At 44.0% G+C, this 24722-nt stretch overlaps 1 protein-coding gene across 1 annotated transcript in view; it reads left to right on the top strand.

The window, feature by feature from the left end:
- The window catches only part of KIAA0922 (KIAA0922 ortholog), a 174153-nt gene that overhangs the window by 79593 nt on the left and 69838 nt on the right, over positions 1 to 24722 (top strand). Inside the window, exons 3-6 of the mRNA XM_010840798.1 lie at positions 9209 to 9277; positions 14090 to 14213; positions 15211 to 15327; positions 16173 to 16283. Coding sequence (XP_010839100.1) covers positions 9209 to 9277; positions 14090 to 14213; positions 15211 to 15327; positions 16173 to 16283 — 421 coding nt within the window. The remainder of the gene's footprint in view (positions 1 to 9208; positions 9278 to 14089; positions 14214 to 15210; positions 15328 to 16172; positions 16284 to 24722) is intronic.

Below are 24722 nucleotides of genomic sequence, written 5' to 3'. Positions count from 1 at the left end.
TTTGCCTTTTTCTTGAGGATGGTCTTGATCGCTGCCCCCTGTACAGTGTTAGTAACCTCCATCCATAGCACTTCAGGCACTCTGTCCGCCAGATCTAACCCCTTGGATCTATTTGTCACTTCCACTGTATAATTATAAGGCAGTTGATTTAGGTCATACCTGAATGGTCTAGTGGTTTTCCCTTTCTTCACTTTAAGCCTGACTTTTTGCAATAAGGAGTTCATGGTCTGAGCCCCAGTCAGCTCCAGGTCCTGTTTTACTGACTATGTAGAGCTTCTCCATCTTTGGCTGCAAAGAATATAATCAGTCTGATTTCAGTACTGACTGTCTGGCAGTGTCCATGTGCTGTCTCTTGTGTTGTTGGAAGAGGGTGTGTGCTACGACCAGTGTGTTCTCTTGACAAAACTGTGTAGCCTTTGCTCTGCTTCATTCTGTACTCGGAGGCCGAGCTTGGCTGTTATTCTGGCTATCCTTTGATTTCCTGCTTTTGCATTCCAATTCCCTGTGATGAAAAGGACTTTGTGTGTGTGTTAGTTGTAGAAGGTCTTGTAGGTTGGGGCATAGACCTGGGTTACTATGATGTTGAATGGTTTGCCTTGGGAATGAACTGAGATCATCCTGTCGTTTTTGAGATCCTACTCAAGCACTGCATTCTGACTCTTGAGTTGACTGTGAAGGCTGCTTCATTCCTTCCAAGGGATTCCTGCCCACAGTAGCAGATACGATGGTCACCTGAATTAAATTTGCCCATTCCCGTCCGTTTTAGTTCACAGAAAAGCTTTAGAAAACAGCTTGTTCTGTTTGTCTATGTGTCTGTTTCTGTTAGGGTTACCAAAGGGGAAAGGGCAGGGGATAAATCAGGAGTATGAGATTAACAGATACACACTGCTGTATATAAAAGAGATGAACAACAAAAATTTACAGAAGAGCACAGGAAACTATACTCAGTATCTTGTAGTAATCTATAATGGAAAAGAATCTGAAAAAGAATGTGTGTGTGTGTGTATGTGTGTGTGTGTGTGTGTATGTATATATATATGAGAATAACCTTGCTCTACATCTAAAGCTAACAATATTGTAAGTCAAGAGTAGTTCAATTAAAAAAAAAACCAGCTTTTTCATGTTCAGATTACTGATATCTAAATTCATCTGGGCACTTAGAGAAGTCACAGTTGTTTTTCTGAGAATAGCTACTGTATTGCATAAACGTGCTTGGTCCACCTGTGGTCGAGAATAAGACCTTCACTCCCAGTCTCCAGTTCACTTATTGTCTGTGTGAATTTCTGCTTTGGCTCACGTGTAGCATTTGGTCAAGACTCTTATTGCTGGAGACGTCTAGGACTGAATTACTTTTTCATGCTAACTTGTCTTAGAGCTGAAAGAGAGTGCAAAATGTATTTTGTATTTTGCAGGTTTAAAAATCATGTTTAAGTATTTTAACATATAGTAGCCTGGGAAAAGATGTGAAATCTTCAACTCATAGATGAGAAGCCATGCTTTGCTGTAAAGAGAAAGTTGGACCAGGGATAGGAAACATGAGCTTAATTACCAGTCTTTTCTTTTATAGGTTTTTGCAAGGCTGTTTAAACACTTGACTAAAGTTCTTTATAGCATGTGGACTGTGATATGATTAAATGTGTAAATCCAGTTATGGATTTAAAAATTCTTTAATGTGCAAATGAAACGACTTTTGAATGTAAGGTCCTGCTAGTGAGACTAGAAGGAGGGGACCGCTTTGCATGGTGTCGGCGTGTGGGTCCCAGGGTACCTGTCAGTGTTGGCTATGTGTGGAGTTAGAAAGCCGGGAGATGTCGCGGTTGCTGGGGGGCTCCAGGCTGGGCAGGTTGGCTGTCGCTCACCGGGAGGGGCAGACCATGCTGTGAACCGCTGGGGAGACCAAGGCAGATGCTGAGCTCCATCCTGAGTCACAGTTGGGGGGTGCCGGGGGTGGGGGCATCTGCAGGATAGCATTGCCTCAGATGGAAACAAGAGTCAGAAGCTCAGCAGAGGAGTCCAGGCCACAGATGCACAGGCTTGGGAAATGAATCAGTCAGACCACAGAAACCGACTCTGGCTGATTTAAGCAGAAAAGGAATTTATTGAAGAGATGTTGGGCAGCTGACAGAATCTCGAGGAAGTCTTAAGAACCTGGCTCAGAAAACAAACAAGCAGAAAGGGGACTTAGTAGCTCGAACCACAGCCAGAGTGTGTTCTGGAGGGAGACTGCCCGGCACTCCCCGGCCTACCGCCGGCCATGGTGCTCGTTCCCCTGAGACCCCCGGCCCACCGCGTGGCCATGGTGCTTGTTCCCCTGAGACCGCCCGCCTCCCACCGCCACTGCCCTGCAGGTGTATCTGCCCAAGTCTGGGTTGTATGCTGGCCCCCTGGCTGTAAGCGGGGCCACTGAAACTAGGACGGCTGGCCCTTGAACAACTCGAGTTTGAGCTGCGCTGCTGCTGCTACTGCTGCTAAGTCGCTTCAGTCGTGTCCGACTCTGTGTGACCCCATAGAAGGAAGCCCATCAGGCTCCCCCGTCCCTGGGATTCTCCAGGCAAAAACACTGGAGTGGGTTGCCATTTCCTTCAAGTCCACTTAAACGTGCTTGCTTTCTATAAATATGGACTCCATGAGCCACGCTTGGTTGACTCTGATGCAGAACCAAGAATATGGAGCAGATCCCCAGGACCAGCTGTAAAGTTACACACAGACTTGTGACTGTGTGTGGGCGGAGCCCCGGAGCCCCAGTGTTGTGCCAGGGTCACCCGTAACTGGCCCTTTTGCCAAAGCCCAGAAGGGGTGATATCTGGGAATGGGGTAAGGAAGCTCTGATGATGCTGAACAGTCAGAAGAACCCAGATGTCTCTATGGGAAGCATCACACTGTTGGTGATGGGTGAGCCTGGGGGTGAGGACTGAGGAAAGGGTGGCCTGGGAGAGGTGAGCAGGGGAAGAGGGCCTGGAGGGGAGCTGAGCGGGAGCAGCCACAGGGGAGGGAGGAAGGCTGGGCAAGACTTCTAGGAACCACAGAAGGGCAGCTCAGGAAGGAGGAGCTGGCGGAGCGGGTAAGCCAGCTCAGCACTCAGGTCCCAGGTTGTTACCCTTGGCGACCTCGGCACAGCAGCCTCAGTGAGGGGAGGGGCGGGCTGTGGGAGAGAAGTGGGGTGGGGGGCAGATGGGGATGGGCTCTGGGCATGTGCTTACAGGCCCCTTCAGCCACCAAGTGGGCCTTGGCAGGTTGTTTAAACACTCAGCACATCTGTGTCTGTATGCATGAAAATGTGTAGTAATAGTCTCCATCGGTGCACCAGTATCCATGGGATAATCAGATGCTTGGCACAGCATCCTGTATGCTCTAAGTGTTCAATAAATGTGCGTGCTCCCAGTGGTATGTTCACCGGCAGTTTGACTGCAAAGGGCAGAAGGGGGATTGGAGCAGGTGTAGAGCATCAGGGCGTCTGCTCAAGTGAGGGGGCATGAGTTTCATGTGTGTAAGTGGAGGAGGAGGTGCGGGTAAGGAGATGGTGAAAGCCCTGGGGCGGGCAGGGCAGGATGGGGCTGGGAGGTGGGGGGTCGTCCTTGAGAGAGGAGCACCTCCTCTGTGGCCGGAAAAGGTCATCAGCAACTCACGGTACAGAATGACGTGCAGGACTTTGGTCCTGTCCTTGGAGTGCTTGACCACCAACCAGCCAGGTGGCTTAAAACCCCAGATCTCCTGTCAGGGAAAGTGTTATTTGCTCAGTCATGTTCGACTCTTTGCAACCCCGTGGACTGTATGTAGCCCACCAGTCTGCTGTGTCCTTGGAATTTCCAGACAAGAATCCTTGAGTGGGTTGCCATTCCTTTCTCCAGGGGATCTTCCTGACCCAGGGATTGAATCTAGGTTCCCCCTCATTGCAGGCAGATTCTTAACTGTCTGAGCCACCAGGGAAGCCTTGTCACTGAGGGTGCCTCCGATACACCACTATTGATGTTGCTCCAGGAACTTCCCTTGGCTTTGACCTTGAAGCCCAGGCCTTCTTTTAGTGGAAGAAACTAGGTGACTTCCTTGGTGCTGCAATGGCTAAGACTTTGTGCTCCCACTGCAGGGGCCCGGTTCGATCCCTGGTCAGGGAACTAGATCCCACATACCGCAACTCAGACCTGGCGTGGCCAAATAAATAAATAATATTTGAAAAAAGAAGAAGCTAGGAAAATTGTGTCCTACCAAATGACTTTTTCTCCGTGGGAACTTAATGGGGAAGAATGTGGATTTCTGCCTCCATTTTTAAGTGGTTGCTTGCAAGTTAATTTACCAGGAAGAATGACATTTCTAACTTAAGTAGACATGCCTGTGTATTTCATATTTTTTCCTTTCAGTAAACTTCTGGGGAGAAGTATTTTTTTAATTTAAAGCAGAAAGCGACTGGTAGCACCATGATTATAATGTTATAACTCATGTAGTTACAGAACTCATTTCATCAGTCATGCAGCCTGGGCATTTGTGTTTCCACGGAAGGCCCTCAGACAGGTACGGGTGGGTCCCAGGAGTCCTCACGGCGGGCAGTGCTGCTGGTGGGAGCTGCAGGTCTTGCCCTGAAGCTGCCCATCTGACTGGGGGCTGCAGGAGGCTGGAGCTTCCTATATCCCTACAGGGTGGGTGCCAGGCCACTGCATAGAGGGCCAGAACTGAATTCCTCTGGGACCCCTGGGAATGGCAGCTGACTCTCAGAAATCCCTATTTCCTGCTCAGGGCCCAGGGGGATTAATAGTGCAGGAATCCCTACCTTCCGAGAGGTTTCCCAGCTCTGGGATCTGAATAGGTGCTCAGCTTCTTAATAAAAAAACAGCCCAGTAAGTGGCTCATTAAGGAGCTCATTAGCATAACCTGTTTTTCCTCAAGACCTCAGCATCTAGACCGCTGCAACCTTTTCATCCTTATCCAGTGCCTAAAGCCATTGTTGTCAGTTCAGTTCAGTCGCTCAGTCCTGTCCAACTCTTTGCGACCCCATGAATCGCAGCACGCCAAAGCCATTGTCGTGGTTGACCTTAAAAAAAAAAAATGTGCTCTTTCTCTCCGCCCCTCCATTGAAACAGTTTGGCTATAAAAGGCAGCTGGCTGTAGGCGGGACTTCGAGAGGCAGATGAAAACCGGTCCATTTAGGAATGTGGACCACCAGGCAGCCCCACCGTCCCTTCGGTAGTCACTGCTGTTTCTAAGATCTCTGCTGGAAGGTGAGGTTCCTTCCTCCCTGGTTGGGGAGAATGCAGCCCCCACAGGCTTGTGGACTGCTGCGGTTTTCCTGGAGACCAGTAAGACCTGGAGGAGAAGGTCCAGCGCAGGCCCTGCAGACCTCACGTGCTGTGCCCACTCTCGGGGTCCAGGAGCCGTCTCAGGGCTGCCCCCATCCGCCCGCCCCTTCCTCCCTGCTCATGCGCCCTCCTGTCTCTGCACTCTGCACTCTGCCGCTTGCTTGGCACCACCAGATGCTCAGATGGCGTTCTTCAGAGTGACCTGTGCTTCTTGAAGCTGTTGGCCTGGCTGGGGGCACCTCCAGGGTAGCTGTCTGTGGAGCCCCAGCCCTGAAGCCCTTTGTGACTCTTGCAGGAAGTTTCTCCTTCCCTCTCTTTGCACTGTCTTGATCTGTGAGTTTTGCCTGTTGGCACGTGAGCCTGGCCTTCTGCATCATGATCTGGAGGGGAGGCTCCTCTGAGCTGGCTGCGCCCCCCACCCCTTGCAGCCCGGTGCTCTGAACTCAGGGGGCTGCTAGACTGCAACCAGCCCCTGAGCCCTGACGCTTATTCCCAAGATGGGAGCCTTGGTTAGATAACACCTGTGAATGGCCAGAACAGTTGCTTAGAGTTAATTCATTTTTATACCTGTTACTGGGCTGAATTTTTTAAAGGGTGTGCCTGATATTGGCAGATGGATATAATTTTCCTAGATGTAATTTACACCTGAGCCCTTTTCTAAGGATCTTGGCACATCCATCCCATGCCCCTTGAGGAGGAGACCGAGGAGACCAAGCCTTGTTTCACATAGGAGCTCTTGGCTGGGACCTTCTCATTTCACTTCTCATTTCCAGGGGAATTTTTTCCTCTCATACTAGCCACTTTTTCGAACTGTGTTTCTTTATTTCATATACAGAGATAAATGGTGGTCAAAGTTTTTTAAAAAAAAAAAGAGAAGATAAAGTCAGATACTCTTAGGTAAAGACACTCTCATAAAAGCGCGTGTGGAATCCCTTGCCCACACGTCCTGCAGCGGAGGAAGGCCTGGCTCTTTGCAGGAGGTAGACGTCTGCAGAAAAAGTGGGGGTGGACAGGGGGTCCCTACACCCCGAGCCTTGCCTCGGGTTGCTGTCACTGTCCTGTTTTGGCCCCGTGCCTGTCCCTGCTGTAGGTTCACAGTCGGCTCTCCTGCTACACACTGTTTGTGTAACTTAATCCAGTTTCCAGATTGTAAAAGTCAGTTGAGCTAAAACTGACCGAAGGAGAAAGATGTATCTGTTCTGTGATTTTTAGAAGAAATACTGACATGGTTTTATTTCTCCATTCTAAGATCTCTGACTTCTTTGAAGCTAGAGAAATGATGGCTGTTTCCACCCTTTTGCTTTAGGTTGACTCTTACATGTCTTACTTTCACTGGGTATGAAGAACTTCCTGGTTGTGCGCTTTAGTGAACTCTGTTGTGGTGTAAGACAGCCCAGGTTTCTGTTTCGCTTGTTCTATTCACAGGTAATCACTGCTGCTCCATTTGGGACTTCTAAATCCCAGGGTCAGCTCTGCCCGAAGCTCAGCTGGCCTCTGCATCTGTTGCCATTGCTTTTTCTGTTAGACGAGAGTCATCCTCTTGGTAACACGATCTCATAGGTATTGCGTTCTGTGCCAGGCATGACGCAAAGGCATCATCCTTTCATTTTAACCTCCTGAAAACTGTAAGCAGATCCTGTCGTCGTTTTCATATTGCGGTACTAAGTGACCAGTTCGTTCAGTACTAAACAGTGACGGCTCCAGAGCCTCTGCCTCTCCTGGCAGGCGAGACTACCTTGGCTCCTTGGGTAGGTCACAAGAACTTGGATAGGCTTGAACTCCGTACAGGGTTCATGTTTCTGACCCAGACAGATCTGCATTGGAGTTTTGGCTCTTCCTCATAGTAGCTGTGTGATCTTGGGTGAACTACTTAAATCCTCCAAAGCTTGTCTTCATTCAGAAGTTGTGTGTGAAGTCTTGACGATAAATTCGCCTTCAGTATGCAAGGCATGAGGTAGACTGTCATTGACTCTTCTACTTTTTACTAGTACATTAGCCTGACTTTTCTAAGGTAATTTTTGGCATGTGAAGTTGCCTGTTTTCCTTTCTTTCTGGAATGCTGAGCCCTGGCCAGCTCGGTCTGTAGAAGGGGTGACTGTGGTGCCTCTGATGTTGGCAACTCTTTATGACCATTGGCCTCCTGTGGCTTTTCAAAACATTTCTGGAGGCAGCTGGGTGTGTTTGTGGCCTGTTTTTGCAAGCACATCATGGAGTTAGTCCTGGCCTTTTAGGGTTTGAGAACGCCCAGTAAATAGCATACCTCTTACCTGCCTGACATGGACACAAGGAAAGAAGTTGGCAGATGGGAGACTGAAGTGTCACCTTTATTATTAATAAAGATGATGCTGGATGTAGAATAAAGGAGATACACATAAGAGAACAGAGATGGGATTCTAAGGCGAGAGGATGGAGGAAGGGAAGCTTACATGCAGTCAGAAAAGGGGAGGGAGGAGAGGCTGCAGTCGGGATCCTTCATGTGAGGTGAGGGTTTAGACGGGGTCTCTGGTCTCTGCACTGTTGCACCTTCAAGACAGTCGGGAGCCGGCCTGCTGCGGGTCATGGCAGTTCTGTGGGCCGGCAGGTGTGGAGCTCAAATGTCCAGTCCTCCAGCCTCTGGATTGTGCTCGGCGCAGGGCTACTTGTGGGAGGAGGAAATGGAAAGATTGTTATTTGGGAAAACTTGTCTGCTTGAAAACAGCTATGTATGCTACATTTAGGAGCTTCCTCTAAGTATTTTTGGAATACATGGATTTTAAGATCTTGTATGACTCTGAAGTAAGTCAGAGAAACACAAATATATGATATATGGGGAATCTTAAAAAAATGATACAAATGGACTTATTAATATTTATGAAACAGAAGCAGACTCACAGAGCACAGTTATGGATACCAGAGGGGAAGGTTGTGGGCAGGGATAGATTGGGAGTTTGGGATTAACATGTACACACCGCTAGATTTAAAATGGATTAAAAAATTACTTAAAAAGTTACATGACAGTTAATAGTTTCTTGATACACATATTTTATATTATATATGCTATATATTTGTATGTAGTTTTTATATTTTATGTATTTATATATATATCATTATGGCTTATTTTTAATGTGTCTTTTGGGGTATATTAATTGCTGGTTTTTGATTCTGAAGGAAAATGAAATCATAATAACGATTGACAACTGCTGAAAATATGACCTGTTGTGTGATATTTTATTTGATTTGTTAATCTTAAAGATACAGACTTGATGATGGTTTCAGTCTGAAGGGGCAACCCTTGCTCCCAGTCCGTTTCCTGTTATAACTTGTCTAATGAAAGTAGAGGGCAGAGCTCCTTCCCTCTCCAGCCCCCTACCCTCAACTCGCATCCCTGTGTTTTTTTCTTGATTTGGGGCTTGTGAAAATAGATATGTTTCCTGAATTCATCCGGAAATGAAGCCTAATCAGAATTAAATCTATCTCCATTTTTTATCTGAATGCTTATAAAAGCTGTGTATTAACCATAATCTAAGAGTATCTTGGGCTTCCCTGGTGGCTCAGTAGTATCAGTAGCATCCGCCTGCCAATGCAGCAGGAGACTCTGGTTGATTGGGAAGATCCCCTGGAGAAGGAAATGGCAACCCATTCCAGTATTCTTGCTGGAAAATTCCATGGACAGAGGAGCCTAGTGGGCTACAGTCCATGGGGTAGCAAGAGAGTCAGACACACGTTGGTGACTTAAATTTTTGCAGCTGTAGAATTATATTAGACTTTAAATAATTTAACTGTTAACATTTTACCATTTAAGATCTAGCTCAAACTCATGTTTTAGGGAGTAAAATTATATCTCGTGAGAGCTATCAGCGTAAGTATATAGCCTCTTAACTTGGCATTCAACAAAAGCATACAACAAACGAAAGTTAATCTGTGTTTTCTTTTCTTTTTAGCTTCTCAGACAAGCTATTTAGTGGAAAAGGCTTACATTTTCAGCCATCAGTTCTAGATTTTGGAGTTCAGTAAGTATTTTGTCCTTATAATTTTTAGCAATTTATTACTTAAACTATTTGCTTTCAGGATATTTTTTATATATGTATGATACTAAATATATTTTAAATAGATAATATCAAGAGATACTGTTTCTAGAACTTGTTGAAAGGAACTTTTTTGTGAAAAGGAGAGTATGAGCATTGTTTTAGTCCTTTCTTTAGTTTTTAATAAATATGTGTTATAATTTAAGTCTGTGGTATTATATCCTTGTTTTTCTGAAATAAAGCAGGCTATTTTTTAATGGAAAACTCTACATATCAATGGTTTCTGAATTTTTAAAATTAGGTTCACTTACGCACTTGTTTTTACTACTCCTTGTGCTTTGGGATTCAAAACTGTACTGTGTTAGTTATTGTGATTGGGGTTTTGGGAACAGGTGGGGAAGGCGGAGTGGAAGCTGTAATTCCTTACAGTATCTTGTTGGGAGCCATGAGATGAAGGGGGTGATCTGAGTGTCAGGTGAGCGGCTGATTTGGGAACTCAGAAATTAAGGAAGAGAAGGATGAAGTTGTTCTCAGGAGGGAACTTCAGGACTCATGCTGGTTGTAGTGAAGTTTAAGATGTGAAGTGTTCCACTCACTGGATGTAGAATTTTGCTGTACGGAACAGATTCAGTTTCATGTTAATAGAGTTTCAAGGTGGAAGTAAAAGAGTGTTTCAGGATTAAAAACTCTGCTTGTTTTAGCATCCTGCAACATCAGTTTTATGAAGAACTTTTTAGAGTTGCAAAAAAAGGTTATGTGAGTGAAATAACCGTGGTGCTGGAGAGCATCTGGGGTGAGTTAGTGGCGCTTGCCTGGCGTGTCCTCCTTCATTTTGTCTGGTTTCCTTATGATCGTCAGAAGATCAGAGCTGCAGTGAAGACTAATGAATTTTAAATTTAGAAGTACATTGTTGAACTTTTTAAGGAGAGTGTATAAGAGGAAGACACGATAAAAGTGCAAAGGGAATTTGCTGTATTTATAAGATTCTAGGTGTCTGCTTTTTTGTTTTTGAATTTTTATATTTTTACTCAAGTAAAGAATGAGGTTTTTATAATAAAACCTCATCAGTGTCAATTTCCAAGAGATTATTGTACTTCTGTCAAAAGTATGGTTAAGAGAACTCTTAATGCAGGACCTACTTGCATATTATAGATTGGTAGATATCGTAAGAGGGATAGCAGTAAATACAGTTAGACTGTGATAGCAATTCCAGTTCATGGGACACTGGCTGTCTGTAGTATATTTACTCTGTCAGTATAAAAATCCTGCAGTCGGTGCCCATGGATGGGTGTATGCATTGTCTGCATGTGTTACTTAGCACTGCGCATCAGTTTCTGGTTCTGATAGCTGTAAGTCATGTTGAAAAGAAATGTTTAAAGTTTTTGACGTGAAAACGTTAATAAGTTTTAGACTTGGATCGCCTTTGGATGATTCAGTTTTGTTTATGTAGTAGTTTACAGTTCTAAAAGGCAATCTTACCTCTTGTGAGTTGAGTCTTATATCAATCCTGGTAGGTTGTGGAGAAGAATTGATGCTTTTGAACTGTTGTGTTGAAGACTCTTGAGAGTCCCTTGGACTGCAAGGAGATCCAACCAGTCCATTCTGAAGGAGATCAGCCCTGGGATTTCTTTGGAAGGAATGATGCTAAAGCTGAAACTCCAGTACTTTGGCCACCTCATGCGAAGAGTTGACTCATTGGAAAAGACTCTGATGCTGGGAGGGATTGGGGGCAGGAGGAGAAGGGGCCGACAGAGGATGAGATGGCTGGATGGCATCACTGACTCAATGGACGTGAGTCTGAGTGAACTTGGTGATGGACAGGGAGGCCTGGCGTGCTGCGATTCATGGGGTCGCAAAGAGTCGGACATGACTGAGCGACTGAACTGAACTGAACTGAGGATAGAGATAGGTGTTATCTGAAAGAGAATTATTTCCAAATATCTCTATATTTGAGCATGTACTATAGATGCTCATATATTTGGGCTGAGAAATAATGCATTTTTCCCCAAGGTTGTTGGTTATTTCCCTAGAAGTGGTAATAAACCTTGATTTCTAAGCCAGTATGCTCTCTGCTATTTTTCTCATAACTGAGATCTAGGATATGGTTATGGGAACATTATTTTTTGCTAAAGTTTAAAACAGTCATTCAGTGATAACAAAATACAGCCCCCCAAATTAGTCAGGTTTTATCTTACTTCTAACAAATGGCCCAGTTTATAGGCATTGCTGCTGCTGCTGCTAAGTTGCTTCAGTCGTGTCCGACTCTGTGCGACCCCATAGATGGCAGCCCACCAAGCTCCTCTGTCCATGGGATTCTCCAGGCAAGAACACTGGAGTGGGTTGCCATTTCCTCCTCCAATGCATGAAAGTGAAAAATCAAAGTGAAGTCGCTCAGTCGGGTCCGACTCTTAGCAACCCCATGGACCGCAGCCTAACAGGCTCCTCCGTCCATGGGATTTTCCAGGCAAGAGTACTGGAGTGGGGTGCCATTGTCTTCTCCAATTATAAGGCATTAGACACACTTTAACCAGCACGTTCTCCTCATTTCTTGTCTGCCCTAGGTCAAGTTTTGCTATTGTTTATTTGACATTGACCTTGAGCAAACCTCATCCCTTCTCACAGCTCTAGTTTCTCTCTAGGATACAGAATCAGGATCATGTTATTCTGTTACCCTCTGCCTGCTTCTTAGGGTTTATTTTAAGGGTTAATATTCTTCTGGTCCTGAGATTAAAAGTGCTAATCATTCATAAGAAATTTTAATCATTCTTTTCTAGTATTAAATTAATAGAGTATCTTCCAGTTGTCACTTGTGAAGGAAATTCTTATCCTCATGACACTTTTAAAAATAGAGTTAAAAAAAAAATAGGATAAAAATAGCACAGTGGTAACTAGGTTTTGGCCAGCATTTTCTGTTAGGTCTGCTGAGGTTTCTGGGGGACATAACTACTGGACTCTGCAACATGGCAGTTTTGTGTTGCTCTGGGAGACATTTGTGTCTTTTGAAAGGAAAAATCTTGTATTGCAACAATGTGAATGAGATAAGTATTAGTAACTTTGCTGATTGATTCATATTATTCACTGAAAAACCCAAAATCATGGAAGTTTTTACTTAATTTATTTGAGGAAAAAGGCAGAAATGAGCCCAGTACTCCTGAGCTAGGGCTTTCTGAGGTGACCTGCTATATATGATAGTATAGACATTTTTTAGTTGTATTATTTAAGAACACTCTAAAAAAATCAAAGTTTTAATCACACTGATATGTATTTTATTTGTTACTGGTTGTTAAGGACTTTTAAAATACATATTGGACATATTAAGCCTTCAGTTAAGACTTGTGATGAAAAGTAGGAGGAAAAGTTGAAAGAAAAACTTCAAGGAATTGATGGCAAATACAGTATTTTGAAAACCCCATTGTTTGTAAGAGAAAGAGTATGCATTTAATTTTTCCTAAAGCATACATTTTTAATGTCAGAGAAATTGGAACGCAATCAGAGAAACACAAATATAGTGTAGATGATTTTTTGCTGAATTTAGAAATATGGTTGTATTTCTGGGCCGTACTGATGAGAACTGTCTATTTGGGTCTCTGCCACGGAGGGTGTTAAAACTAGAGATGACTTCAGTGAAGTTTTTTCTGGCTATCTGTTTATCACAATACTTAACTAGAGTGAATTTGGTATTGGGTGGTAGGGATCAGAGTAAATTATTCCAGGAAACGTTGCAGGTAGCTCCAGGTAGGTGGGCCAGAAACCAGTCCCTTTCCTCTTGCAGTTCTTTGTGAGAGCCCGCCTTGTAGACAGAGATCTTTGCTGAAAAGATTTGGCATCAGGGTCTCCTGATTAGGGTATTTGCTGAAGAACAGAAACTCTTACTGTGAGGGTCATGGAAAGTTTTGAAAGTATATATAAAACTTTTGTGTGCATATTTTGGATGGAGGAGCCAAAGCTTTCATTAGAGTTTTTTGAAAGACTCATGATTTAAATGGATAAGAGCCAAAGCTAGAAAGTGCTGCAGAGTTTTCATTTTTCTCAGAAGAATGGTGTTTAATGATTAAGTTTCCTTTTATAAGACTTAATAAAGTCTCTTTGCTAGTTAAAATCCATTCCCCACAAAAAGTCTATTTAAATTTATTACTCAGTAAATGAACCCTAAGAAGATTGGATTTTTCTGTGAGTACAGTTTCTTTTCTAAATATATTTTCATTCAAATTAGAGACCATGTCAGACAGGTACCTAGATCCCTCTAGGTGGTTTTTGCAAGCATTTAACAGCCTGTGCGTGCTAAGTCGCTTCAGTTGTGTCTGACTCTTTGCGACTTTGGACTGTAGCCGGCCAGGCTTCTCTGTCTGTGGGATTTTCCAAGCAAGCATACTGGAGTGGGTTGCTCTGCTCTCCTCCAGGGGAACTTCCTGACCCAGGGATCGAACCCCAGTCTCTTAAGTCTCCTGCATTAGAAGGCAGGTTTTTTACCACTAGCGCCACCTGGGAAGCCTGTTTAATGGCCTAGAGGGTTGAATTCTTCTAAAACAAAAATCAGTGGGGTGCTGCTGTGGGTTGGCATAAAGGTCTTACAAAAGAAAGAATTAAAAAAGTTTTTTGGACTCTTTGTGGATAGAATTAGCAATAGGATCATTCTATTAGCAATAGGATTGTTTTTAACTGTGTAATGAAGATCAACAGCTTTCTGTGTTAGAGTGTGTATACGTATGTATATATGTATTGATGGGTGGGTGAATGGTTAGATATTTTGTTTATAACCATACAATCCCTGGCATTTTCTTCTCTTTCCCCTCCTAGGTTCCTGGGACAGCCTGCAGCAAAGATTCTCTATGCTTATAACCCAAGCAGGGAGAGTGAGGTTGTAGTGAATTCCGTGTTTACAGCCGCGAGACATTTCCATGTGCCTCCTGTTCACTGCAGGGTGAGTGTAGACCAGCTCTTGGAAGCTAAGCTGTGGCGGGCTGCCAGCTGTTCTTGCTTTCTTTGGCCTGCAGTTTTTTTTTTACTTTCTGCTGCCTGTCTCTCCGTTTTCTGCTACCCAAGCTCTTTCCTTCTGTGTGTTTGCTTTAGCATTTATTTTTTCAGTTGTTCAGATTCATAATTTTGTGGTTGTTGATATTCATGTGGAAAGAAAAGCATGTATATTCAATGTGACTTTTTCGTAGTTAAAGAAACTTAATATTGCTTATCTCATGATGGCTACAAATGCTGAAGCATGTAGTAACTAGTCAAGTTTATAGTGGTGATCTTTTTACCCGGCCAGCCTACTAGACTGTTTTCTTAGTATAGGTCTAAGAGAGAGTGAGTGGTTCCTTGTGAAGCTCATTTGCATCAACACAGAGCTCCAAACCCTTGTCTTCCAATAGTTTTAATTTTAGTAATTCAGTTTACCTTTAATTTTTAATGAAAATCCAGGTTCCTAGTAGAGTTATTTATTTTCCTTACTATGTCTCTGTGAAACCCGCTTCTTAAAAACAATACTGGGACTCAGGAAGTGGTGTAAGGGGGAGCCTGGTATCTTGTTCATCGCACTCTGTCCAGATGAGTGCCGTCCTGGCTTTTATTAAGCAGCAGCATATTTGTATACTGGTGGTTCTGTTTACTTAAGTAGAAAAAGAACCGTGTAGATACTGGCCCTTGAACACGAGGATGAGGAAGAGGAGGGAAGAGAAAAGATGTGGGACACGTGACTCCAGCTGGTTGAGAGTGGTCTTGCCCTAAGTCCACGGTGTTTCTGATATTTTCTGTTAGATTTTTGGGTGTTGATCTGTATGGATGTTCTCAGGGATCCATGATATGTATAAATCGAGGGTGCAAGAATATGCCAATATCTGGAATTGTAAAAAAAAGAAATCTGTGAAAGATAATTTATCAAAGAAGGGCCATTCCAAGTGGTTAATGAAGTGCCTTTCTTTCAGGTAATTCCAGCAATGGGGAAAACTTCCTTCAGAATTATTTTCTTACCCACTGAAGAAGGAAGCATTGAAAGTTCCTTATTTATTAATACCTCCTCACACGGAGTCCTCTCTTATCATGTAAGTAGCTTTTTCTTTTGGTCATATAATTTGGCTGCTGATTTAATGAGGGTGTTTGGATATTAAAGGAAAAAAAGCCTTTTGGAAATGTCGCCCCCTGGTTTGTGTCATTCAAATGTAAGGCTGCTTAGTTGGTGTTCAGCTCAGCAGCCTGCCTCCTTCCACTGTCACGGGTCGCTGTCCATCCTGCAGAGTGCAGGGCTGGAACGCACCTTGGATCTTGAGAGGTGATGGAACAAAACAGAGAAATGCACTGCACAGTTTTCTAGTGTGAAATATAGTGGGGTTTCAAAGCTCATGCCCTCCACCTCAAGCAGTCCAGGGCTGGGGGCTGTGAGTGCCTCTGGAAATTTTGCCCCCTCCTCTGCTGGGCTCAGGACTGTTTCTGCTTGTTGGGAGAGGGTTGTGGGCTCGGAGGCCAGTCCTCAGGGGCTCCTTGTTCTAGCAAAGCCCGGGTAGGCGGGGTGGCAGGGGCGGGGAGCAAAGGACAGGAGTCTATTTATTCACAAAAACAGTCAGAAATCTTTATCTTAAGTGGTATCTGTGACATCTTTCATTTAAGTGCCAAGATCTAGCATTTTTGTGGCTAAGTCTAACTAAATTCCATTAAACTTTTGTCCCATTCAGAAGAGCTATTTCTGTAAAGATTTGCTACAGTGAGAAACACTCAGCTTAAATCCAGCAACTTTTGTTGCAATTTTTTAAGTAGACAAAGATAAGTATAATAATTGGATAGTCTTGAAGGCCAAGTTGAGGAACACAAATTTCCTTTGGAAAAGTATTTCAGTGTTGTGTCAAATGTGTTTTGAAACTCAGTTTTTGTTTTTTTTTTTCTTTTTCTGCAGGTATCTGGATTTGGTACTCGCGTAATGTCTTCAAAAGGGTCTGCAGAGCAGCTTCCGAATGCTTACTTTCTGCTTCCACAGGTCCAGACTGTTCAGCTTTCTCAAACACAGGTGATTTTAGTAGTACCTTTATTTTGAATGCTGGTAAACACCCAACTTTGGAGCCTCTACATTTTGGTGTCTGATGAAGAGGACAAACAGCCCTTTTTACATAGTCAGAATTGGGATTTTTAACGTGTTCTGCTCTTGGGGAAAATCCTGGTACATAGGGAAATAACATGCGTGTGTAAAGTGTCAGAGGAGTCCGTGTACTCCTTTGTAATGGCTGTGTACTTCATGGTGCTGATATTTCGTAGTTGCTCAGCCCTGTTGGTCATCTGCAGTGGGTCCCGGTTTTCATTGTGGTCATTAGCAGGTGTACATATTTTACAGCTTTCTTTGGTTTTCTTTTGGACTACCTGTTTTGTTGGGGTGTATTTTTTAAAAAGGATTCTGTAGTTAAAGACTGTGCACTGTTCTGTACAGCTTGTTAATCTTGCCAGAGTGCTCTTCAGGAAGCCAGACCCTCCCTGGTCCCCACTAATGACATTCCTGCAAATATCTTCCCTCCCCACCTGCCTCCAGTCCTGCCTGGGTGTGGCTCACCAGAAAGAAGGGTTTCCCATGTCTTAGTAGGTATATGTAATGGTACCTTAAAATTCTTTTAATATACATTTCATGAATAGCTTATAGGGTTGTCCATTTTTCCCTTTGATTATTTATATTTCTTTGTGTGGACAACTGTTGACATTCCAAAAGCTCTTGACTCAACATATTATGAATATATGTTACTCCTTATATACTACTTACTACTACTTCCTTACTGCTACTACTACTTACTACTACACTGCTCTTTCTTCTAATGAGTAAATAAAGCCCACTGCTTGGACTTCTGTAGGTCTCTGTATCCAGGCTTTCCTTCACCATCTGCCTCACTGAGCCTCTGCTCTCGGCCAGGTAATGGTCTGGCACTTCTGTCTCAATGGAGCTCTCATTCCAGTGGGGAGACAAAAAAAATTAATTTACTTGTAATGTCTGGGCAATTTGCCACGAAATATGTTATTCTTAGGGATTTAAAATATTACTACTATTTTCATTTTTTAGAAAATGAAATAGCCCTTCCTCAGAATTGTAAGGAAGATTTAATTTGCAAATTTGGATTTGCTGTAAGTCCCCAAACCAGTGGACTGTACTGAAAGGTTTTAGGCCAGAGACTGCGCTAATCTGACCTGCATTCTGTTAAGGGCTTGGGAGGCCTAGAGAAAGTTAAGTTTGCATGTGCTGACAGCAAGGGCTTTTCCTGTGAGCACTTTCAGCCTTATCTTGGGGGCTGTCCTTTGGTGGCGGGAGATGGGGGAGTGAGATGGGCCAGGTTTCTCTGCTGACTGCGAGTGAGAGCTCTGAATGCCTGGTGCCATGCTAGTGGTGATAAAAGCATTAAAAGCAAGGCGAGTGTTCAGATCTCCTCAGTTAATGGAGTTGATTAAAGGATACATGGTGTTAGGGGCCTCGGAGAGAGGCCTTGGTTCGGTGAGAGCTTGCCTGTCGTCTGCTGTGTCTGGCAGAGCCCAACCTTCCTTTGACGCCCTCTGCCCTTCCCCACATCCGGGCCTTCGTCATCTGGGCATCACAGCAACCCCTTCCTTGGTCCCCAGTGCCTGCTTGGGCCTTTCCAGTCCCCTTCCCGAGCGGCACGGGCTGTGTCTGGAAAGCCTGGCGCAGTCCTCCCCGCCCGCGTGGGCCTTTCCCCGCCTCTGCGCTCAGGCTGGTCCTGCCACGTGCCCAGACGCCCCTCCCCGGCGTCCCGGCGTGCGCCTGCGCGTCACCCCTCCTTTCTCACCGGGGTGCTCCTGGGACTTTGCTGCCTCTCCCATTCTGCTCGGACCTTGGTCAGACTTCAGTACAGCTGTGTTCTTTCCCGTTAGGACTCATATCCCTTGAGATGATCCCATACCCAGTCTCTCCTTCCCTCTGAGGAATTAAGCCCCATGAAGACAGGGCCCCCTGACTCGGCTTTCTGCCTGTCCCCGGCCCAGCCTGAGCCTGCCGTCAGAGGGGCCCAGGAAGGCGCTGCAGGTTCCCCACCTCACAATCAGGAGCAGTGGCTGTTGCTCCCTGCCCTGTGACCCAGCACAGCAGTGGCTTTTCTTGGTTTATGTTTCTGCTCTAGCTGGTGTGAAACTTTTCTGTTTCTTTTTTCCCTTTTTGTTTATATTTAATAGCTCTTACTAACATATAATTCACATCCCACAAAATTCAGCCACTTAAAGTGCCTCCCGATCCCTCACGGAATTGTGCAACCATCACCCCGATCTCACAACCCAATTTTAGAACGTTTTCGCTGCCTTAGTCCCTGGCAACCACTGCTGTGCCTTCTGTCTGTATAGATCTGTCTGTATTGGACATTTCGTGCAAGTGAATTGTGTGGTCTTTTGTGACTGGCTTCTTTCATTTAGCAAAATGTTTTCAAGTTTCATTCATGGCATCAATCTCCTTCCTTTTTATTGCCAAATACTATACTGTTGTATAGACATATTCCACAGTTTGTTTAAACATTATCAGTTGGTGGACATTTAATTCATTTTCATTATTTTGACTATTATGAATAATGTTTCAGTGAACATTCACAGACAAGTTTGTGTGGATGTATGTTTTCTATTCTCTTGGTTTATATGTAGATGTAAACCTTTGCTGGCTCACATGATAATTCTGTGTCTAACATTTTGAGGAATCATCAGACTGTTTTCAGAGTGGTTCCATTGTTTTATAATGTCACCACAATATACAAGGATTCCAGTTTCTCTGCAGCTTTGCCAAGGCTTGTTTTTTTTTTTTTCCCCTCTTTTTTATTTTAACCATCCTAGTTGCTATGAAGTAGTTTTGATTTGCATTTCCTTAATGACTAATGATGTTGAGCATCTTTTCATGTGCTTTTTGGTAATGTGTATATCTTCTTTGGAGACATGTGTATTCAAATCCTTTGCCCGTTTTTAAATTGGGTTTTTGTTTTTATTGTTGAGATGTAAGTGTTCTTCGTATATTTTAGATATTGGACTTCCATCGGGGACACAATTTGTAAATATTTTCTTCTATTCTGTAGGTTGTCTTTTTAATTTTTATGAACTCCAGTTTACTTATTTTTTATTTAGTCGTTTATGCTTTTAGTGTCATATCTAGCAAGGCTCAGGCTTTTGAAGATTTACTCCTGTCTTCTTCTGAGAGTTTACAGTTCGTCTCCTGCAGTGAGGTCTGTGGCCCGTTTTGGCTTCGTTTTAGTGTGGGCCGTGAGCTTGGGTTCCGAGTTCATTCTCTCCACGTGCGTTTCCGGTGCTCCAGTACCTCTGGGGAACAGACAGTTCTTCCCCCACTGGGTTGTCTCGGCTCTTCCTTGCACCTGTCAGCTTCGACTCCATTCTCAGCAGTAGAGTCTCTCCTTCCGTTTCATCTGTACTGGGATCTGTGAGTTTAGTAAAGTCACTTTCTGAGGCTGCTCCATCAGTCAGCAGACAGTTGTTAGCTATCACTCTCGAATGTTCCAGGAAATGTTAGAGCAGTGAACACAGCACAGTGACCCTGCTCTTGTGATGTGACAATGTAGAATACATTTCAAGAGTTTGTACATAAAGCTCAGTTTTTTTGTTCTGATCTTCTGTTAGAGCCCAGTATTCAGAGATCTAAATATTAAAAAAATTCTCTTAAAAGTCAGTTACTAAATTTCTTTCATTTTTATGGTGATTCAGAAAAAGAAATTTTAAAGTCTTTTTTTAAGGCTTACTACATACACTGGGAAACAAAAAAGCCTACAAAATTTACTTTTTACAATATTTTTACCTTTGAACCACAGACATAAAATGTCTTTGTATTGTTTTAAATGGATGGACGATTGCCAGCTGTCCTTTCTCAGGAAGGAGTGTCTTTATTTTGATGTTCTTTCTGTCCTGTTCTTGTCTCCTTCCTTCCTGTTGTCCAGAACCCATCATCTGGGGTGGGTGCCGAGTTGGGGAAGTCATTTCTCTCGGAGGGCTAGGACTTGTGGGAGGGATTGCTCACAATTGCATCTTTTTCAGCATGGAGTGGGAAAGCGTATCTAGTGGAAAGAAGCTAAAGAGCAGGGTTTAGGCAGAAAGGAATATGTCCTGGATCTTTTAGATAGGGTCTTTGCTCACACTTAAACTTGCTTCCTAAGGCAGCAGCTAGAAGTTTCTGCAGTCAGAACACGTCGGCTCACTTTTCCTTGTAGCTTACCGCACACTGCCTCACTTGGGAGGGACTGGCGGTACTTGGTCGTATCTTCCAAGCTTCTAAAAGATGTAGTCAGCTATTACAAAATCAAGTTTACATCATGCTACTTTAAAAATCATGGATTCATTTGATTTTTAAAATTAACAGATTACTTTCCGTCTGTGCTGGGTCTTTGCTGCCGCACTCGGGCTTTCTCTGGTCGCAGTGAGGAGAGGGGTGCTCTCTGTTTGGCATGCGGGCATCTCGTTTTGGTGGCCTCTGTGGTTGGGGAGCGTGGGTGCTAGGTGCATGGGCTTCAGGAGTCTCAGCACCTGGGCCCAGCAGTTGTGGTGAGCAGGCTTAGTCGCCCCAAGGCATGTGGAATCTTCTCGGATCAGGGATCAAACTCGTGACAAACTCGTGTCCCCAGGCAGATTCTTATACACTGGACAACCAGGGAAATTAAAAAAAAAAAAAAAAAGGATTTATTTTACAGATACAAACTGGAGGAAAAATTAACTACATCCATGAAAGCAGAAGCTGATCTTCCTCAGTCTGCTTCCAGGCCTGAAAGCAGAGCTTTCCACTGAGCTTTCCACTGAGCCCACTTTATCCTGCTGGATTGTTAAATGAGCATTTGTAAAACCCCCAGGACAGAGCCCAATCTCAGCTCACAGAGTATAATTAAGTACCCTGAAAAGGGTTTTGTTTCATATTCCGTCCTCCTTTCTTAAAAGAGTGTGCATTTAGGGAAAATGGTCAAATAAAATATGTCCATATGATCTTATTTGAATGTTGAGCTTTAAGCCAGCTTTTCCACTCTCCTCTTTCATCAAGAGGCTCTTTAGTTTTTTTGCTTTTTGCCATAAAGGTGGTGTCATCTGCATATCTAAGGTTATCGATATTTTTCTCAGCAATCTCGATTCCAGCTTGTGCTTCATTCAGCCCAGCATTTTGCATGATGTCCTCTGTATGTAAGTTAAATAAGCAGGGTGACAGTATACAGTTGACGTACTTGCGTCCCAGTTTGGAGCTAGTCTGTTGTTCCATGCCTAGTTCTAACTGTTACCTCTTGAGGTGCGTACAGATTTCTCAGGAGGCAGGTAAGGTGGTCTGGTTCCATCACTTCACGGCAAATAGATGGGGAAACAGTGATTGACTTTATTTTCTTGGACTCCAAAATCACTGCAGATGGTGACTGCAGCCATGAAATTAAAAGATGCTTGCTCTTTGGAAGAAAAGCTAGACCAACCTAGACAGCATATTAAGAAGCAGAGACATTACTTTGCCAACAAAGGTCTGTCTAGTCAAAGCTATAATTTCTCCAGTAGTCATGTATGGATGTGAGAGTTGGACCATAAAGGAAGCTGAGCACCAAAGAATTGATGCTTTTGAACTGCGGTGTTGGAGAAGATTCTTTTGAGAGTCCCTTGGACTGCAAGGAGATCCAGCCAGTCCATCCTAAAGAAAATCAGTCCTGAATATTCATTGGAAGGGCTGATGCTGAAGCTGAAACTCCAATACTTTGGCCACCTGATGCGAAGAACTGACTCATTGGAAAAGATCCTGATGCTGGGACAGATTGAAGGCAGGAGGAGAAGGGGATGACAGAGGGTGAGATGGTTGGATGGCATCACCGAATTGAGGGACGTGAGTTTGATCAAGCTCCAGGAGTTGGTGATAGACGGGGAGGCCTGGCATGCTGCAGTCCATGGAGTGGCAAACACTTGGACACAACTGAGCAACTGAACTGATGATCTTATTTCTGTGAATGGGGGGAAAATAATGTGAATATGTATAATGTCATGTAGATTATAATTGGTTCTGCCCTCTTAATATGAATCCTGAGTTTAAGATCTGTTTATTTTCTGGAATAACAAAAAAAAATGTGTTCATCCTGTGGAATAAACTAGGGTGCCCATGAAAAATTGTTAGGTTGTCTAATTTTTTCTTGTAGTATTGAGCTCATTCTGGCCCTTTTTGTGTGTGTCCATTCATATCTGACTTTTGCATTTTTCCTGCTCAGTCAAATTGGATTAAATGGCTCACTCTCTAATGCTGAAGCCAAGAGTGTTTGTGTGGTTGGTCTTCTGTCTAAATTGGTGCTGGCCGGGAGTTCTCTAGCAGTGGCTGAGCTTAGGGGACAGGAGGGTGCACATTGCAGCTGCTCTGGGGGAAGACAGGCGTCCGACACAGGGAGTTAGTTGCCTTTTCCTTTGGTCCTCCTCTTTTATTTGTTTTGACCTTTATTGAGCGAGCATTCCTGGTGGACAAGGTGTCACTGTGAGTGGGTTTAAGTGAGATTCCCAGGTCGCTCTGCTTTGTTGCAGTCTTGTCCGCGTTTGGCACCTGGATCATTCTGCGGTCAGGCTTTCCTGCCTCCAGTGCACCCGCCACACGGGCTGGTGATGTCTCCTTAAACAGAGCCCTTCTCCCTGGTCACTGCATCGCTGGGTCCCCGTTGTTTGCAGGACCCAGCACAAGCATCCTGGCTTGGCACCTGGGGCCCTTTATCCCCCAGGTCCAGCGTCTTCTCCATCCTCAGAGATACCCCTGCTCTTCTCAGCTTTGGCCTCATAAACCACTCTTGCTTGCAGCCCTTGTCATCCCTTTCTCCAAGCAGTCTCCCCATTCACAAGCTTTTTTCCCATTCTAACTCCAGTTATCCTTCTGTTTCCATCCTTTGAGACCCAGTTCAGCCACCCCTTCCCAGATCCCCGGGCCAATGTCTGCTCAGGTCCCTCGACACGTGGTTCAAGCCTGCTTCAACATTGAGGTTCCTGGGCTGCCTCCTTCCCCTGCTCTACCACGAGGCTCTCTGGGCCCAGGCCTGTCTCTTCTTCGTTTTTATAATCTCAGCATCAGCTCAGCAGTTAGTACATTGAGGGCAGCCCCCAGAGTTTTTAATAGGTAGATGAGTCAGTGGGCATCCGAGTTAAGAGCCCCAAATAGCACATCACTTCGACATAATATCTAAGATTTGTGTGAGTTCACCTTTTCACCACATCAACCAGATGACCTTCTACAGATTTACTACCAGGGCAGGTGGTATTAAAATTCTTATTTTAGAAATTGTAGAATGGTCTTAGAGTTTAGGTTACTTGGTGGAGGTTGAGGACACAGCTAGGATTGGCAGTCCCGGCTGAGTTTGCTTTAAATTTTTCCCCAGGTAATGATTTTCATATTGTTGACTTCGTAATTGATGTTCCAGGAAAGATAAATGCGGATAAAAATTTTTTTGCAGCATTTATATAATGGCAAAAACAGTAGAAACAGCTTAAAGGCTCAAACGTGGGGAAAGGGTGTGATAAATTTAAGTGTGTCAGCATAGTACAATATTAAGTCATTGTTCCAAATTACAGTTATAATGCTATGTAGAAATGTCTGCAAAAAATATAAGCTAGACTGCATTCTGTGATTATAACTAGAAAGTATATAGTGGGATGTAATATGTAAATAGAGTTGTGTTAGGCTCACGAAAAAGCAGGAAGTTCTGTTTTTATTCATTTGGTTTTTGGCTGTGCCATGCGGCGTGTGGGATCTTGGTTCCCGGACCACGGCTTACACTTGCCGCCTGCAGTCGAAGCACAGAGTCTTAACCACTGGACCACCAGGAAAGTCCCAAGAAGTTCAATTTTTTTAACGTTTTTCTTTAATGTTGTTTTGGATCCAAGCCATTGAGATTTGAGAAACTTTTTAGTGATTTATTTGAGCAAAAAAGAATTTAAAATTAGCATTCTCTTAGAATCTGGCATATAAGGCCCCTATAACAATGACGTTGTCTCAGAGAGTTAAATAATTATTATTGGAATCACTGTAAAATAATATTTATTGTCAAAGATGGAATTATAAGGCAGTATGGGAAACAGAGAGGCTTTCAAGGGAAACCAATGACACACAGTTCCCACCGAGTAAAAGTGCTTTTTCTTTATATGTGTGTCCTAAGATGGTATCATAGTATTGAATTCTCTCAAAGGGAGATTGTGATGATGATAAATTATAGCGTAATTTTAAGAAAGCGCAGGAAACTAGAGGAGTGAAACATTAGAGCTGGGCACCAGCGCCTCAGCACTGGGAGCAAGGGGCACGTGTCCTCACCTCCTTGCTGAGCTCTCCTGTGTGTGTGGTGGGAGCCGTCCTCCCGGCACAGCGTCCTGTTACTAGATTGTGTAAAGGGGAGATTATTTCTGGATCTTCTGGGTGGTATCTAATGTACCTCAGCCCTGGCGTTCCTGCCCGTTTAAGCCTGGCGCAGGCTGGCTTGGGCGCGCCGCCGGGCCCCGGGCCTGC

This window comes from Bison bison, unplaced genomic scaffold (assembly GCF_000754665.1).
Source record: "Bison bison bison isolate TAMUID 2011002044 unplaced genomic scaffold, Bison_UMD1.0 scf7180017864146, whole genome shotgun sequence".
NCBI classification, from domain to species: Eukaryota; Metazoa; Chordata; class Mammalia; order Artiodactyla; family Bovidae; genus Bison; species Bison bison.
The sequence above is the reverse complement of the archived record's forward strand: the minus strand, read 5'-3'. Positions and strand labels throughout refer to the sequence as shown.